This window comes from Scleropages formosus, chromosome 23 (assembly GCF_900964775.1).
Source record: "Scleropages formosus chromosome 23, fSclFor1.1, whole genome shotgun sequence".
Classification (NCBI taxonomy): Eukaryota; Metazoa; Chordata; class Actinopteri; order Osteoglossiformes; family Osteoglossidae; genus Scleropages; species Scleropages formosus.
Window position 1 is genome coordinate 6,688,291 of NC_041828.1, and position 16,531 is coordinate 6,704,821.

Sequence of the window (16,531 nt, forward strand, 5' to 3'; positions counted from 1 at the left end):
CCCCCCCCAGGGAAGATGTGGCGCAGGAGATCCGTGACCCAGGCCTCCCAGGGCGACGGGAGACCCTGCCCCACGCAGATGGAGCAGTGGAAGCCCTGCCCTGCCCGGCCCTGCTACAGATGGCGCTACAGCTCCTGGTCCGAGTGCAAAGCTGAGGTGAGTTCAGGTGCATCGGTGTCTGATTGTCTGACTGTTTTTCCATCACTTGGTCACACGAGCGTTTCTCCGCAGCTCTTCATCGTTCTCCCTCCACGTGGCCTTCTGTTGGCCTGTCTGTGTCCGGCTTTAACTTGTTTAATTCTCCGTTGATCTGTGTGTCTGGTTCAGTGTTCCGCTCTCTTCTCTCTCTCTTTGGGTCTCCGTGTGTGCGTGCGTGCGTGTGTTTTAAACCTTTTGTTTTTCCCAGGATGCAAAGTGCGGGGCAGGCGTGCGGTGGCGGAACGTGTCGTGCTTTGTGTCGGATGGCGGCAGAGAGGCCGAGGGCAGCATGGTGGACGAGGAGCTCTGCGGAGATGTGGAGCTGTCAGTGGACGGGGACAAGCAGATCGTCCTGGAGGAGCCGTGCACAGTGCCCTGCCCAGGTAACGCACGCTGCGGTGCTGCTCGGAGACCACGCCAACCCACAGCTCCACCCAGTTATTATACCGGATTGGTTGGGGTTAGGGATCTTACTCAAGGGTTCTACAACTGGCCCCTGTGGGACTCGAACCAACAGTCTTCTGTGTACTGCTGCGTACTCAAATACCGTTCAGATCACAAGGACAGACTCACAGGGTGTTGCTTTATTTATTGACCCACGATACAACACATGCTGTCAGCTGACAACTTAAGTGGTATTTTACTCAAGCCTCGGATAACCCTTCCAGAGCTTTCCATACATCCTTTCAGTCTCAGGCCAATAGGACCCACTGCGGTGCAGGATTCCTACTCGAATTTGGTGTATCCGGCACCTCCAGCCGTGTTTAACCCAGGCGTGCACACTGTTCACACTGACTGGGTCTTAGCGCGAATCCCCGAGATCTGCAGTTAGGCAGGATTTACAAATGGCTTAGAGCTCCGAAATCGGTTTGAAGAGCTTCGCTGCGTCGGCACGGGGGACCGTCACCCGTCACCTTCTCTCATTTGCATATGAATGTCGGATGTCTGGGCCAGAGACTGGTAAGAATCACAATGAACCGAGCAGCTGCATTATTTCCAGCTGCACTGTTACATCATTAGTTTCAGCCCCACACACACACACACAAAATTCAAACCTGCCTCCCTCTACCAGTGCCTTCTCGCAACTCGCATGACTTCTGACATCTCGGTTTTTGAATGAAGCTACGCAGTCCCCGAATTATCCTTAGAAAATCAATTTTCAAACAGCAAATTGCTGACGAAGACATTAGGCGAAGGAGGAATGAAGGCAGACGCTGTTTTCGCCACCGCGCTCTTGCCTGCTGCCCGTGACTGACAGATCCAACGTGGCGTTTTGACACATCCTCTGTAGCGGAAAGGGAGGGATGTGACACAGGTTCGCTCTGCCAGGAGCCGTGATGGTAATGAAGAGACGTGTCAGGCCTTGTGCTTGTGTGTGCAGCGGCGCGAGAGTGCGTGTGTGTGTGTGTGTGTGTGTGTGTGTTTATTTTTTGGCCGTTGAGTAAGTGAGTCAAGGGAGCTGCTCTCTGAATAGCAACACATGGTTCCCCGGCAGCAAACTCAGATATCCAGGTGGAACACAAAGAGCTAATGTGTCCCATTCTAATTACCCATGATGCCCCTCAACTAAGAACCTCATGGCACCACCTGGACATCCTGACCTCATCTGCACTCTGCACTCTGCACTCTCCAGCATCTCTTCTACCACTTTCTTCTTTAGTATGATGTCTGCTGGGTGGCCACTGTGCAGCAGAGATTGTACTGGAGTTGAGTTTGGGGAGGTTGTGTTGGAGGTTGGGGTTGTGGTGGGGTTTGTTTTTGGAGGTGGAGTTTGGGGCGTGGTTTCTGTTGGGGGTGGGGTTTGGGGTGGGGTTTGTCTTTGGAGGTGGAGTTTGTCTTTGGAGGTGGAGTTTGGGGTGGGGTTTCTGTTGGAGGTGGAGTTTGGGTTGTGGTTTCTGTTGGAGGTGGGGTTCGGCGTGTGGTTTCTGTTGGGGGTGGAGTTTGAGTGTGGTCTCTGTTGGGGGTGGGGTTTCTATTGGAGGTGGGGTTTGGGTGTGGTTTCTGTTGGGGGTGGAGTTTGGGTGTGGTTTCTGTTGGAGGTGGGGTTCAGGGTGTGGTTTCTGTTGGGGGTGGAGTTCACGGTGTGGTTTCTGTTGGGGGTGGGGTTTCTATTGGAGGTGGAGTTTGGGGCGGGGTTTCTGTTGGAGGTGGGGTTTGGGGCGGGGTTTCTGTTGGAGGTGGGGTTTGGGGCGGGGTTTCTGTTGGAGGTGGGGTTTGGGGTGGGGTTTCTGTTGGAGGTGGGGTTTGAGCCAGGGCTTCTGCCGAAGGTTGCATATGAGGAAAGTCTTGTGCTGGTGATGGGAATGTGGCAGCAATTGCTTCTGGTGTTCAACTGGTCACTCCACCTGTCAAAAGTTCATCACAGACTATGAACCTCAGGGGTGTGTGTGTCCTTGTGCCGCAGCGCTTCGCTGCTCAGCACGCTTGAACCTGCTGTGTGTACATATATGGGCAAAGCCCGGTCACTCAAGAAATCCAGCCAATGTTCTTACGCACACATGCATTGGGAGAAACCACTTGTCCTGAGCGAGGTTGTGGCCTAACGAAGCCGAACCCCGCAACACCGGGCACGAGGGGAAGGGGACGCGCCCAGGACGGGACGCCAGTCCGTCGCAGGGCACCCTAAGCAGGACTCGAACCCCAGACCCGCCAGAGAGCGGGACCCGGCCAAAGCTGCTGCGCCACCACGCCCCCTTTCTTAAACAAATCATCATATTATATTCATTTACACATCTCTAGTAAAACAGTTATTACAATAATGAAAACTGTCTGTGAACTGAACTGATCCTCCAATTAATTTGATCAGCTGAGTCCAGCTGGTAAGCGCAGAATGTCTTAGCATGCAGCAGCGAGAGACCAAGAGGAAATAGAAAAGCTCCGGAAAGTTCTGTCTCCACAGAATGAGCAGGGGCCCTTCTCTCTTACCGTGGAGGAGAGCCTTTCGAATGTCCGGCTACACGCGCGCAAATGGATAAAAGCCCCAGTAATGCAGTTCGAGCTAAATGTGGTATCAGTGAGTAATGCACCGGTAAAACGTGTGACTGCACAACGTGCTCTTCATAACAGCGTAAGTCTCTCCGACCGTCCCGCAGGGGACTGCTACCTGACCGAGTGGACGACCTGGAGCCCCTGCCAGCCGAGCTGCGCGAACGGCGCGGATCTCGGGCTCGGCTCCGTCCGAGTCCGCTCCCGGGCCGTGATCGCCCAGGAACCGGACAGCCTGATACAATGTCCGGAACAGGAATGGGAGTCCCGGCCGTGCGCAGGTCAGAGGTCGCGTCGCACCCTCGGAGAACGACCACGCCGTGACCTCTGAGCAGCCAGACTCCACGCTGAACCGTGTTCCCCACACAGGTGGAGAGTGTTACGACTACAGCTGGACGGCGGGACCGTGGAAAGGGTCCTCGCGCCTCGTGTGGTGCCGGCGGTCGGACGGACTGAACGTCACAGGTACTCGCAGCGGCCGTGTTGATGAATCCGTTTCGGAATCCTTCCGCCGCTGTCTTTACCCTGACTTTACCACACCGGCGCGGGATTACACCACGATACCGCCACGTACCGGTCTCTACCGCGGTTATCTTTTCGCCCCCAGCCCCAGCGTGGGGAAAGAGGAAAGGGCAGGCCGACCGCGCCGGCTCCGCCGTGTCCGAGACGACGTAATCTGTTCGATCCTCATCTGTTATAATGTCACGTTCGCACTTTCAAATCCGATTTGCAGCCTCGCTTCATCACGCAGTTGGAAAGCGGACTGACATTCAAAATAAAATGAGACCTGGCGTTAGATGCTGGAGGAAACGGTAAATCGCTGACAGCTAATTCAGTCGTGACGCGCGGCCTTTATAACGGAGAGTTCCGTTTATTTCTCGTGTTTATGTCCTTTGCTTCCGTTGCCGTTACGCGCAATTTACCAGTACCGTGGTAACGCGATCTGTACTGTGCGTACGGCTGTGCTGCGTTGCGTTGCTCTTCTTGTGTGCCGCGAACGACATCCGAGTCGACTGACGGACTAGAGTGTGACGGAGGCGGGGTTTAACGCGGACCCTCAGCCGAGCAGGGAGGGCTGGGAGACACGCGCACGCACCAGTCCACAGGAGGCATGGGGGGGCATCATCTCCTCATACATGTATGAAACGATGCAGTCTGTGGTTTTGATTTACTTTGTCATCAATCCCCCCTCCCAAAAATGTTTGTCTTTTACTCTTAAACAGGCAGAAAATGGGCCCCCTTTAAATGTCACATAATAATAAGCAAGGAATAAAAAAGGTGGCACCAGGCAGGTGAGCTGGTCAGTGGTGGCCGGTCCTGGTTCGGGGGGGGGGGGGCTGTTTCGGGACAAAAAGGCCTTCGCCTTCGGATCCCGCAGAGCCCCCTGCACCGAGCGGGTCGTTTAATGGTCCTGCAGGCAAACATTTATAGCTGACACAATTATGTAGCCCTGATTTTACATGCAATATTCGAAGCGTGGTAGTATGACTAAGAGTTTAATTTTATGTGAGCCAAGGCACTCTTTTCTAATTAAGTGGATCAAATTTACATTTATTATTTTTTTTAACACGTTACGTGCCCGTCTTTCTGTGGCACAGAGAGGGATGTGAACGTAGGATGAGTGAGTGTGTGCGCGCGCGCGCGTGTGTGTGTATTTGTGGTGCGCTCAGGTTTCCTTCCATCCACTACCTGTGCTATTTTAATTAAAGTTTAAAAAAAAAAAAAAAAAAAAAAAGCGTGAGCAATCAAAACCTAAATGGACGAAGACGTTGTTTCCGCGATGGGGTTGGATCACAGACGGGCTCCCAGCGACGGCTGCTGCTTCGCTTGCCAAGCGCGGGGAGGAGGAGGGAGGTGGGATCGCCGCTCCTGTCGCCGCGAGGGGAACCGGCTGTACGGAACTCCAGCACCGGCGGGATATCTGGGCCGTGCCGCATACTTACTTATCTCGGTGGACGAGCACAGCTTGCAATCCCTCCTCCTGCCAGGGCTCTGAATGTCTGACTGGTCTCTCTCCGCCGACCCCCGCTCCGCAGGAGGATGTCCCTCGGCCAGCAGGCCCGTGTCCGACAGGTCGTGTGACCCAGCGTGCGACAAGCCCAGGTCCTACTGCACTGAGGTAAGGCCACCTGCTAGGCGATCGGAGCGGGCCTGTATCGTCGAAGAGGGTCCGTCGGAAGGGCTCTAGGGTCCAACGGCTGGGGACGCTCCTCTGACTTGATCCAGCAGCCTTAAGGTCGCAAGTCCGCGCGTTTTCCCTCTGTGCTACCTGCTGCCCTGGTCGTGATGGATGAGCTCACTCTAAGTGTGTTTATTGTCTTTGTGCGAGCGAACGCACGCCGGCGGCGCAAACGCTCCACGGGTGAATAGCTGCACTCCGCTGCCCCCTGCAGGCCGGGGTGTGCGGCTGCGAGGAAGGCTACACGGAGGTGATGACGTCGGACGGCCTTCTGGACCAGTGCACGCTGATACCGGTGCTGGAGATCCCGACAGCGGGCGACAGCAAGGCCGACGTCAAGACCATCCGGGCGGCGAACCCCACCCTGCCCACATCCAACCAACCCGGCCGATCCGGCCGCACCTGGTTCCTCCAGCCTTTTGGACCCGGTAAACAATTCGAGGCGGATCTCTTTAGAACCGCGAAAATGCGTCCGCCGCAAAACAACAAAGAGATGCTTTCGCGTGTTGATCGCATGCCTCCACCCGGGTGTTTTTTTGACGGATTATGAACTATATCTCGGGGTCAAAACGGGGAAAGAAAGCGTCCAGTTATTATCAGCATCCTCTCCATCCCGATATATCAATCAAGGCATTTAACCGCGACGTCAGATTGTCCTAAACAGCGGACTCGAGCGCCGCCGTCACCCCTCGGGTCTGGCTGTATGTAGCGAGTGTCCTGCTGCTCTCTGCAGGCTGAAACGTCTGCTGTCCAAGCGGTCTGGTAAAGGACTGCGATGGGGTTGCTCAGCTTATTTAGGGACGAGGTGTGCGGACCTGAGCGACGGCGCCACTGACCAGCGTGCCTCCCCCTCCCCCCGCAGATGGCAGGCTCAAGACGTGGGTGTACGGCGTGGCCGCAGGGGTGCTCGTCTTACTCGTATTTATCATCTCCATGACCTATCTAGCTTGGTAAGTTCCTCCAAACTCTGCACTTTAGCCCGTCGTCATCATGCATTTTGCTTTGCCTCTTTTCTTTTTCATCTCATCTGCATTTGAACATGTGTCCTCTTTCCATTCCTCACGTGCCTTCGCCTGTTTCTTTGCCCCTCCCCCCCCCCCCCACGTGTGTCTACCAGCTACTGTGCCGTCCGCCGGTACGTCTCGGCCGCTGACCCCTCCACCGATACTGTGGTCTGGATGGGACAAAAGTCACATGTGGTCGCTTGGCGCACACTTCAGTTAGGGGGGCGTGGCGATGATGTCGCCGTTGACCCCTGACCCCAAGTGGTCACCTACCTTTTCTGCCTGACCAGCCTTATGGAGCCGCTGGCACGGGTGAGCGGGATCCTCCAGCCCTAGTGACAGTCACCCTTAGGCTCATGTGACCCCATCAGGCAACCTTCCGCTAGTCATGTGACCAGTCATGTGACCCTATACTAGCCGCGTGACCCCGTGAGGTGAGGCCGGCGATAGTGTTTCCTCAAGGCACCTGGGAATTAATTGATTCCATTAAGAGTTAATTGCGCATGAGTAATATTTTCCTCGCAGTGGTTGTTGAGATGCTGTTACTGATCCGGCTGATCAAGATCATCAAAATTAAAAATTATTTCAATGTGAATTTTTACTTGACCCAATCCATATTACAACCCGCACTTTGTGTTTTACATTCGTTTTCCTAATCGATTCATCACTTTCAGACCACCCTTACGTAAGCGGGCCTCTGAAGGCGGAGAAGAGTGCCATCCTGGTGCCACACTGCCCCCTGGTGGCCTGGAGCGGCACGCTGCGGCACCACTTTCCTCTTCCGGGCCTTCCCAGAACCCTTTGCTCTCATCATATTTAACTTTGCGTGACCTTATTTAACTACGTACGATCGCGCTCTCATTCCTGCTCATTTCGCACTTCCTCCTTGTCCTTCCATTCACGAAAATCTCCTCCTTCCTCTCCCTCCCCGTCACTTTCCCGTAACCGTTGAACGTACGTCTTGTTGTCCCGTGACAGCTGCGCGCTCACGCGCCCTAACCTGCTCTACTGTTTTATGCATTGTAGTTGTCACTGAGGTGAGTGACGTCTGCGCTTCCTGTCGGTCAAGGTGGGATCCTCGCGTCCCCCTCATTTGCATACCTCTGTGCTGCTCGACCACATGAGCTTCTCACCACTAACCGTGTCCTTTCGCACTCATCTGGCCAGACTGGTAAAACAGCGTGTAAATTTGGCAGAGAAGTGGCACCTTCACCAGGGGGAAGGCATTCATTTCAGTGCTTATCCAGGAGGGGGGTGCGGTGGTGCAGTGGGTTGGGCCAGGTCCCGCTCTGCGGTGGGTCTGGGGTTCAAGTCCCGCTTGGGGTGCCTTGCGATGGACTGGCGTCCCGCCCTGGGTGTGTCCCCTCCCCCTCCGGCCCTACGCCCTGTGTTGCCAGGTTAGGCTTGGGTTCCCCACGACCCCATATGGGACAAGCGGTTCAGACTGTGTGTGTGTGTGTGTGTGTGTGTGTGTGTGAGCCTCTGTACCACACAACAGGTCACATGAATGTGAGGAATCTGAGAGATGCGATGTGTCCTCAGCTCTTCCCTTTGCGCAGGCCATGACCGCAAACCTGGTTACTGTAACGGAATGCGCTCCGGGTCCGACGCGCCGCGAAACCGCTCGGCGCGCAACTGCATGGCAGGGCTGCGATAGCGATGCATGCGAGTACGATGTGCAGGCGCAGCAGCCGTAGGTACACTCAAGTACCGCGGTAACACTTCCAAGGGCTCTGCTTCTGGACACCGGCTGCTAATATGCACATTTGCAAATGTGCCATGTGAGCGTGTTGTGTGTGGTTCTGTGTGACCAAAGTCTAAATTTGCGATTTACAGCCAATGACTTTTACAAGGAGAAATTCTGTATCATTTTGGTTTTTATTGCCAGACACTGCGAAGCTGTTTTATGACTCTGGCCTCGGAAATGCGGTGCGGTTGTCCGCGGTTTACTGCCACCGCCGAGCCATTTTCTGCTTCGCTTGGACGGCGGAAAAACGGCAAATAAAAGTGATGCTGAGTTTCACCGACGGTACAGCGGTTGGGCACTTTGAGTGCATTTGGGGTCTTTAACTGAAAAAAAAATTAAATTTGTGCTCTCTTTTTTTCAGCAAAAAGCCAAAGAAACCTCAGCGAAGACAGAACAACAGACTGAAACCCTTGACCCTGGCCTACGATGGAGATGCAGACATGTAGGCTGACCTCGGACCCTGACCCACCATGGAAACGCTAACGTGCAGGCTGACCTCCGACCCCAAATGACCATGGAAACATTCATAAACACGTAGACTGACCTCTTACCTCTGGCCTACGGTGAAAACGGGGAAGCGTGAACGGACCGACCCGGGACAGAGACCCCGAGGGCCGTGCCGGGACGGAGCTGCGTCTCCGTGGAGACCAGGCCCACGGTACTACGGGGAACTGCGATCGGCTTCGGCCTCCCCCGAATCAAAGAAAGAAAGACATAAAAACTGAGTAAGAAAGCCGCTTCGCGGGCTGAGAAGCCCCAGTAGAGAGAATATGCGTGTTTAGCAGTAGCCCTCCGTGTTCCGCTTCCTTCTCGTCCCTGTTTCACAAGAGCCTTCTGGAACTCTCCGGGCGAAGCGGAAGTTTGCCTTTTCTTTTCTGTTTACTTTGTCGTGAAAACACACGCCGGTTCGCCGGGGCCCCGTGTTTTCCGCGAGGCGGGCGGAGGGCGGCCGAGGAGACGGATGAGCGACGGCTCCCCCGCCGAGGGACACGCGCCGGACCGCGCCCTTCGGCCTCCCCGTCCGCCGCAGCGGTCGGTCCCGCCTCGGACGCCGCCGCACCCGCAGGCGTTTCAAACCGGCCCTTTACGTCCTTGGGGACCTCGGCCCGCCTCCGTCGCTCCCGTTTCCAGGCGCGATTTCGCACTATATTAGTGCAGCATGATGTGTGTTTATACCTAGCGTTGCCATAGAAACTGCCTCTCTCAGTAGCGGATGGTGTACGGTCGTGTTCTACGAGTGCGGAGCGACGGTGGCAACGCTTTGCGAGGGAAGCGCCGGCGAGCGTCACCACCGCGTTCTGAAAAGCAGCTTTTGTGTCCTTTTTGTAGCGTTATAGCAGCCGCCGTGGTTTGTTTTCATTTGTTTGTTTTTTTATTTATTTGCTCGGTTCTTCCTCCACAACACGAGTGTTTGGAACGCCCGTGACCTTTGCGGTCTGTACAGTCGCATAATGATACGTGTCTCGATTTTTCTGCCTGACTGACTTTGAAAATGTGGTTTCGATGGTTTCTTATTCCGTGCTTTTTGCGCCCACTTCTTTTCCTGTTTGTTTCTCCGCGGCGCGGAGGGCGAGGGGCCGCCGGCCGCCGGTCCCGCCCGCTCGGCTCGGCTCCGCCCCTACGCGGCCCGGCCCGGCCCGACGCGCCGCTTCGGCTCCCGCGACAAAAGCGCGGGCCTGCGATCTCCACGAGCGTCGCCTGAGCCGAGCCCTTGCGGCCGGGCGGCGGCGCTCTCTGGGGTCCGTGGCACCGCAGGGCTGTCCGCCGGTGCCACCGCGAGGGCGAGTCAGGAGTCCTGCTTTCCGGACCCCCTCCGTGCAGGACAGCTCAGGCAACTGTCCCTTCTTAAATTTACTCTGTGACATATTTCTGCTTTGTCTCGCTGTTTATGGAGCTTCCTAACTTATCATCATCATTATTATTACTATTATTATTATTAGTAGTAGTATTAATAATGATAATAACATTATGCCCTATGATAGACTGCTGTTCCATCCAAGCTGTGGGCTTCCTTGACCCCTAAGCTTCCGGGATATGCCCTGGACCACTGCGCCCTGCATTGGACAAACAGTTATCGATGGACTAATAACAGTGATAATACAGTACTAACAGTAATATTAATAATAAGGACGATGACAATAATGACAGTAATAATAATAATAAGAAGAAGAAGCCTCGTCGAGGGTTAAGCGGAACCTCCGCACAGCGACGCGAAGCCGTGTTTGCATGCTCCTCTTTCCGTTGCGGTGCCGTTATCGTGCCACTTTTGACCTTTCTTACATGTACATGGTTTGTGAAGAGGCTTTTCCGTCCGTCCAGTGGACTGTGTACAGAAACAGGCAGCCGGGCTTCTCAGGGCCGAGGGATCATGACGGCGATGCCGCGGGTCGCCCTACCCGTCGGCAGCTCGCTTCCAAGTCGCCTCCAAGTGCTCAAAGTCGTGCGCTTTTGGAACTTCGACCCCTAACCCCCCACCCCCCCGACCTCCCCCGCCCCAGCTGTCCCCGTCTGCCATCCCTCGCTGTAAACTTGTTACAAGCTCCGCCTACTCACGGTGATGACCCAGGTGTCCTAAAGCAGGTGACTCAGCTGTACCGACTGTACCGAATGACACTTTTTATAGCGACACGGTGAACGTTGCAGTTCGCACAGCTGTACTTTGCATTAACCCTTTCCCTGCCAACATCGCGAACCGTTTCAGATGCGTGGGCTCACGAGGTGAACTCCGTTCAGGTCTTCCTCTTGCAAGGTTATGGTAACGTGACTCACCTGTGGACTGAAACGTACCTTGCAAAGATCTTAAAAAAAAAAAAAAAAAAATCCTCTCCGTGTCCCTTTCCCAAAATTGTTCCTTGTTGGGGCCGTCAGACTACGAGAGAAAAGAATGTTTTTTTTTTCTTCTTCTTCTTCTTCTTCTTGGTCTTATTCTTGTTCATTTATGTTGTAAATACATGCAGACTGTTTTTATTTTGAAAGCTATATTTATGCATACGTCTTTTTTATTGCACAGGGACGTTTCGTTCGGACCTCTCAAAGTGTGTGTGACGTTGCTGGTCTTTGTTGGGACGACGCCGATTACGTGTGGAAAAGCAGTTCCCCGACTTGTCATTTTCCTACAGGTTCTTTGTATATGTATCTCATGAATTGCTAATAATAAACGCTCAAAGTACAAAGCTTTTCACACACTGCTTGAAAACACACCGCGCCCTCATGTAAGGGGGTCCGGAACAAGGAGACACCACCAGAGCTGCTTGTGACAGTATGTACCCTTGTTCCCTTGTTTTTACAGCACTTATTATTCTTATTACTCACACCGTTTCCTCATTATACTTTTGCCTGTTGTGCAGTTGCTTTTCTTCCACACACACACACACACACACACACACACACGGGTTTTACTAGGTTTTTGTCCCTTACTGGTGTCGGTTTGGCGTTAGTTGCAATAACACTAAATCAGCGATGTCGCACTGACAGTTCCAGCCAATCACCAACCATTAAAGAAGGTGAGTTTTAAATCATAAGAAAAACAGAGTAAATCCTACAAAGCATTTTCAGTTGTTTACAATGATTTACCTATTTATACAGCATGGTAATTTATACTGCATCAGTGTGAGATAAGTACCTTGATCAAAGGAACTACAACAGCGGTGGGTTAGTGGGCTCTTTGAGTCCTTATAGAAATATACAAAAAGGATGGAACTATTAACTCAGTTGCTAAGACAGCTTTTACACCATGAAAACCCTCCCACTAGTGTAAATAAAGTCTTACTCTCACAATGACTGCATTTCTTCGTATCGTAAACATCCACGAGACAAATTATAAAAATGTTTATGTCCAGCGTGTGCCCTGTCTCATACCCATACCTGTGGGACAGACTCTGGACCTCCAAGACCCTGCGCTGAACAAACAATTATGGATGAACGAATAAATGAAGGGAAATTTACTCTACTGTATTAAGCTTACTCTAGTATATAGCCAGCCGTCTTATTTGTTTCTTTGTCTTGTGCATTTTCTCGCCACTCTGTGTCAGAGTGAGAGGGGAATTTATAAGGATAAACTGAATTGAATATAACATCAAAAGACAATACAAAAAAATGTAACAAATTGTAACAAATCTGTGTCAAGATTACTGTACAGAAAAAGCCTTGACAATTTTTTCTGACTCTCCCAAAATAATCAGGTGTTCAGAATTATTCTAAATAGGACGAACCTGTATAATTACGCTAGGTACAGGTGATCCTCGACTTGCGACCACCTCAAGTTGCGACGCTGGTACCGTTAACCGTAATGTATTATATTACCTGCAACTGAGTTTGGGCGCTAAAATGTGAAGACGCTCCATCGGCAATAGCGTCGGCGACACCGTATTTCTCTTTACTCCATCAATTAATTTAACTAAGTCGGCGTGTCCGTCTACTGCTGCGTTGCACAAACTGATTCCAAACAAAGTTCGTCTGAGGTTCAATGGCAGAAGGTGCGCGTGTGAACCCCACGTCAAGCCTGGGCACGGATTTGTGCGCGGCAATATTAGTCTCGGCCTCCAGATGGCGCTGAAACACCGTATGTTTCCACAGGGGAAGCCTGGCTCACAGCGGGTGGAGGGGCACCGTCGCAGGTGTCGCGTTGGGCACCTTGGTGACATTTGGCACTCGGAACACCGCACGCCTCTCCGATTCACAGTCTCTCCGCTGTCTATACACACGCAAACGCACCTCGAGGCAGCGGGTGGCGCAGCGGTTAGAGTCGAAGGCCCCTGGTTCAAATCCCGCCTCTGTTCTGGTACTCTAAACCAAGGTACTTGCCCCGAACGGGTGCGGTAAATAACAGCAATCCGCTTTATACTCTAAGTCGCTTTGGAGAAAGGTGTCGGCTAAGTAAGTAGCTCATCGGGGGACATCGCAGTGATTTCGACAACTTCTGCATCCGAGCTCCGGGAAGCGCACAACAAAAAGGCTCCTAGTTTAATTCGTAACGAACGGTAAGGTGCGTTATATTGTGGGTTAGGGTTCCGTGGTTTAAACTTTCCTAAGAAACCGTGCCAGCAAAACATGCACCCACACACACACACGTGACTTGTCACAACGAAATGTGCAGCGCAAACAAACGTGGGGACTGACGTTTCTGAGTTGTGCTGAAGGAGGAGACGGGGGAGACCCCTGACAGCCGTCGGGGTTAGAGGTCGCTGGCGGGCTGCTCTTCGGGGAGGGGGTGGTGGTGGGGGGGGGACTGTTTGCCACATGAAGCGAAAGCACTTTGCTTTGTGTCCAGCTCAGCAAGTTATTCCTATTATGGATGCGGCTGCTTCTGGAGCCCGGCGGCCTGTCGAGGCGCCTGCGGTTAGTGGAGGACGAGCGCGTCCAGCGTCCGAACGCGCCGCGATCGGGGCCTCCTGTCGCATCCGATCGCCCCGAAGGAGGAAGGCGCGCGGGCCGACCCGATCGATGGGGCGGCCGCTCCGAGTCCATCTCCGCGCCCGACTTTGCCTTACCCTCCGACTTATCGAGACGGCGGCAATTTGATTACGAGAGGAAATGTCAAGTACCCAGGAGCCATTAATTCCAGACTGTCCCGATCGCGAAGTTTTTTTTTTTCCGTTTCTCAGACTCAGAATTAATTTAAAATGATAATGTCCGAGCGATAAATATGAGCGTGTCCTTCGGTGACGTGACTCGTGCCCGATTCCCAGCCAGACTTTTCTCAAAGTGCCCAAATTGGGGTTCGAGGCTACGGCGAAACGCAGCGGAACCTGCCAGCCTTTCCGTTTTGTCCGCTCTAGAGGACGTTGGGTCTCAGCGCGTCTCCCGGACACTACGTGTAATTCACATAAGAGCGGATGTCGAGTCCATTCATAGGATGACAGGACGGCACATGTTCGGGAGCGGGGCTCCGAGTACTTTCTGGAGCCTCGACGAGTACGTCCGAGTGTCGGGGGGACGAGGGCGTCGAGGCCCGAGCGGCAGGAAGAGGAGTCCGTGCCAGACGAGACATCTGGGCTCCGTGCAGAAACGAACGTTTCCGTTCCCCTTCGCCTGGAGCCGAGCGAAGGAAACTTCTCCGTTTCGACAGCGTAACAATTTCGGCGGCCGGTGGCGGGAGGGGCCAGGAGGGGCGACAGGTGAGGCTGAGGGGCACTTTTGTCCACTGACCATCGGCACGCTGCCGCTTTCCGGAGCCCTGGTGGCGTCTTTCCGAGGAGGGGGGCGCCGTTCTCCAATATTGTCGGGGGTGGGGCGGGGGGGGGCTCCTGCTCTCCCATCCGCAACATCTGCCGATACAATTGGGCTTTTCGGCGATGCCAGCTGGGCGCACTGAGGGCGGCGCACGAAGCTGCTGACATCACCGCCCTGGGCAACGCACCGCTCCTCTCGTCCCCGTTTCCTGCTGGTGGGGGGGTCAGCTGCTTGGACGCCGCCGCCCCCTCATTTCCTGCCAATTACTGCCTCATGACGGCACCATCGCTTTGTGCCTTTTGTCCCGCATTTCCCTCCTGATGACCCTCTTCAGGCCTCTTCCTCCTCCTCCTCCTCCTGCTGCTCCTCTGCAGGCACCCCCACCCCCCACCCCCTTTCCTGAAGGTCCTCGGCGAGTGGGTGCACCTGCCTCCCGCCCCAGGGCAGCGTGGGTAGCGCTCCTGGCCTCCCGCGTAAGCCTGGCAGTGCCGCAGTCCCCTTATTCCAGAACTTGAACAAAAGTCAGTGTCGTTAACCGTTCGTCTGTGTCAGGGTCCTGGCGGGGCGGGGCCTATCCCAGAGACGCAGGGCGCCAGGGTAAACGGGGTACGCCCTGGACGGGACGCCACTTCCTCAGGATGTAAACGGAAAGGTACCACAGTACCCTTGAGGCGAGGACTGTGGAGGGATGTGTGACGGTGACAGTGGGTTCCCGAGCGACAGTAGGGGGCGCTCAGCCGCTCCTTCTCTTCTTTCATACACCTCCACAGCTGGACAGATGTCCAAAGTGTCTCAGGTTCGCTGCGCTGCTCTTTGGGGACGACTGCCCTGCATCCTCAGTCACATTGGCCTTCACAGTTTATTACTGACCCTTTGTAGAGGGACCCCGTTTAGGGTTCGAGGAGCACTCCCGCCTGTGGAAATGAGACTCCTGGCCGCTCCCCGCCCCGGACAGCGGGTGATTGGGAGTAGAGCCTACGTCCACCTGGCGCTGAGGGCTCGGACCCACCGATTCGACTGGAACACATCTGCTGTTTATTAAATATTCCTTATTTTTAATATGAAGAGCGCTCAGGGTCTCTGGGATTGGAGGGAGGTTCGAATCCTGTTCAGCGTTTGTGGAGTTTGCATGGGTTTGTCCTGGATGCTCTGGTTTCCTCCCATAGTCTAAAGAAGTCTTTCAGGTGGATTAGTGGCTAAATTTCCCTTTGTGTGTGTGTGTGTGTGTGTGTGTGTGTGTGTGTGTGTGTGGGGACCTGCAACAGACTGGCATCCCATCCATGGTGCACTCTGTAAAAAGACTGGGCGGGGGGGTGAGCTTGGGTTCGCTCTCAGCCCAATCCTCCCCCCTATCTATTAATGCACCACTTCCTGCAGCATCAGTGAGTAGCTATGGCCGAAGGCCATATCGCGCGGCAGAGTTCTGTACTACGGTACTAGTGTAATTTCCTCAGCTGTCTTATTCCTCTACTTTACCGCATTCCACATTTTGCTTAATTTCCACACACAGCCTATAGAAATGGCCTCATTGCACACAGAGGGGACCTGCATCTAAACAATGCAGCCAGTGAACGCAAACAGGAGTGTGTGTGTGTGTGTGTGTGTGTGTGTGTGTGTGTGTGTGTGTGTGTGTTACTATCGGTGTCGGGGTGTTTATCTGTGTTTCCCCCATAACAGAGAAGAGCCGCTGTGTTGTGCTCCAGGGTTTCTGTAGAGTCTCCAGCGTTCTCTGATCTCGGCGTGTCGACCACTCGCTCTCTCGCGCCTCTTCAGCCGCCCCCCACCCACACCCCCTCGCCCTCTCTGTTTTCACATTTGAAACCCTCCTTCTTTCTCTCTGCCCCCCACTTTCTCTTTCTCTCCATCTGCCCCCCCCCTTCTTTCGTCCCTCTCTCTGCCTCTGTTCCCCACCCTTTCTCCCCCTTTGTCTGCCCCCTAACCCCCATCTCCCTGCCCTGGCACCCCTCTTGCCCTACTCTTTTTACCCCATCACCCCCCTTCTTGTGTCACCCTCGCTCTCCACCCACTGCCCCCCCCCCCCCACCATCTCTCCCCTCTCCCTCCCCCTTCTCTCGCTCTCTCTCTCTCTCTCTCTCTCTCTGCTCTCCGTCATGCAGCTCCTTCCCGGCTCTCCCCCTATAAAGGCGACACTTCAGTCCTTCTGCCACCAAAGCGGCTCTGCACACACACGCTCGCACACGCTCGCACGCTCACACATACACTCACACGCACACACGCACACATACA

At 54.2% G+C, this 16,531-nt stretch overlaps 1 protein-coding gene across 1 annotated transcript in view; it reads left to right on the forward strand.

The window, feature by feature from the left end:
• Positions 1-9,127, forward strand: part of thsd7aa (thrombospondin, type I, domain containing 7Aa) — an 87,095-nt gene extending 77,968 nt beyond the window's left edge. Inside the window, exons 21-28 of the mRNA XM_029248344.1 lie at positions 11-156; positions 407-581; positions 3,291-3,464; positions 3,553-3,648; positions 5,220-5,302; positions 5,577-5,790; positions 6,225-6,312; positions 8,475-9,127. Coding sequence (XP_029104177.1) covers positions 11-156; positions 407-581; positions 3,291-3,464; positions 3,553-3,648; positions 5,220-5,302; positions 5,577-5,790; positions 6,225-6,312; positions 8,475-8,559 — 1,061 coding nt within the window. The 3' untranslated portion in view covers positions 8,560-9,127. The remainder of the gene's footprint in view (positions 1-10; positions 157-406; positions 582-3,290; positions 3,465-3,552; positions 3,649-5,219; positions 5,303-5,576; positions 5,791-6,224; positions 6,313-8,474) is intronic.
• Positions 9,128-16,531: the final 7,404 nt, after the last annotated feature.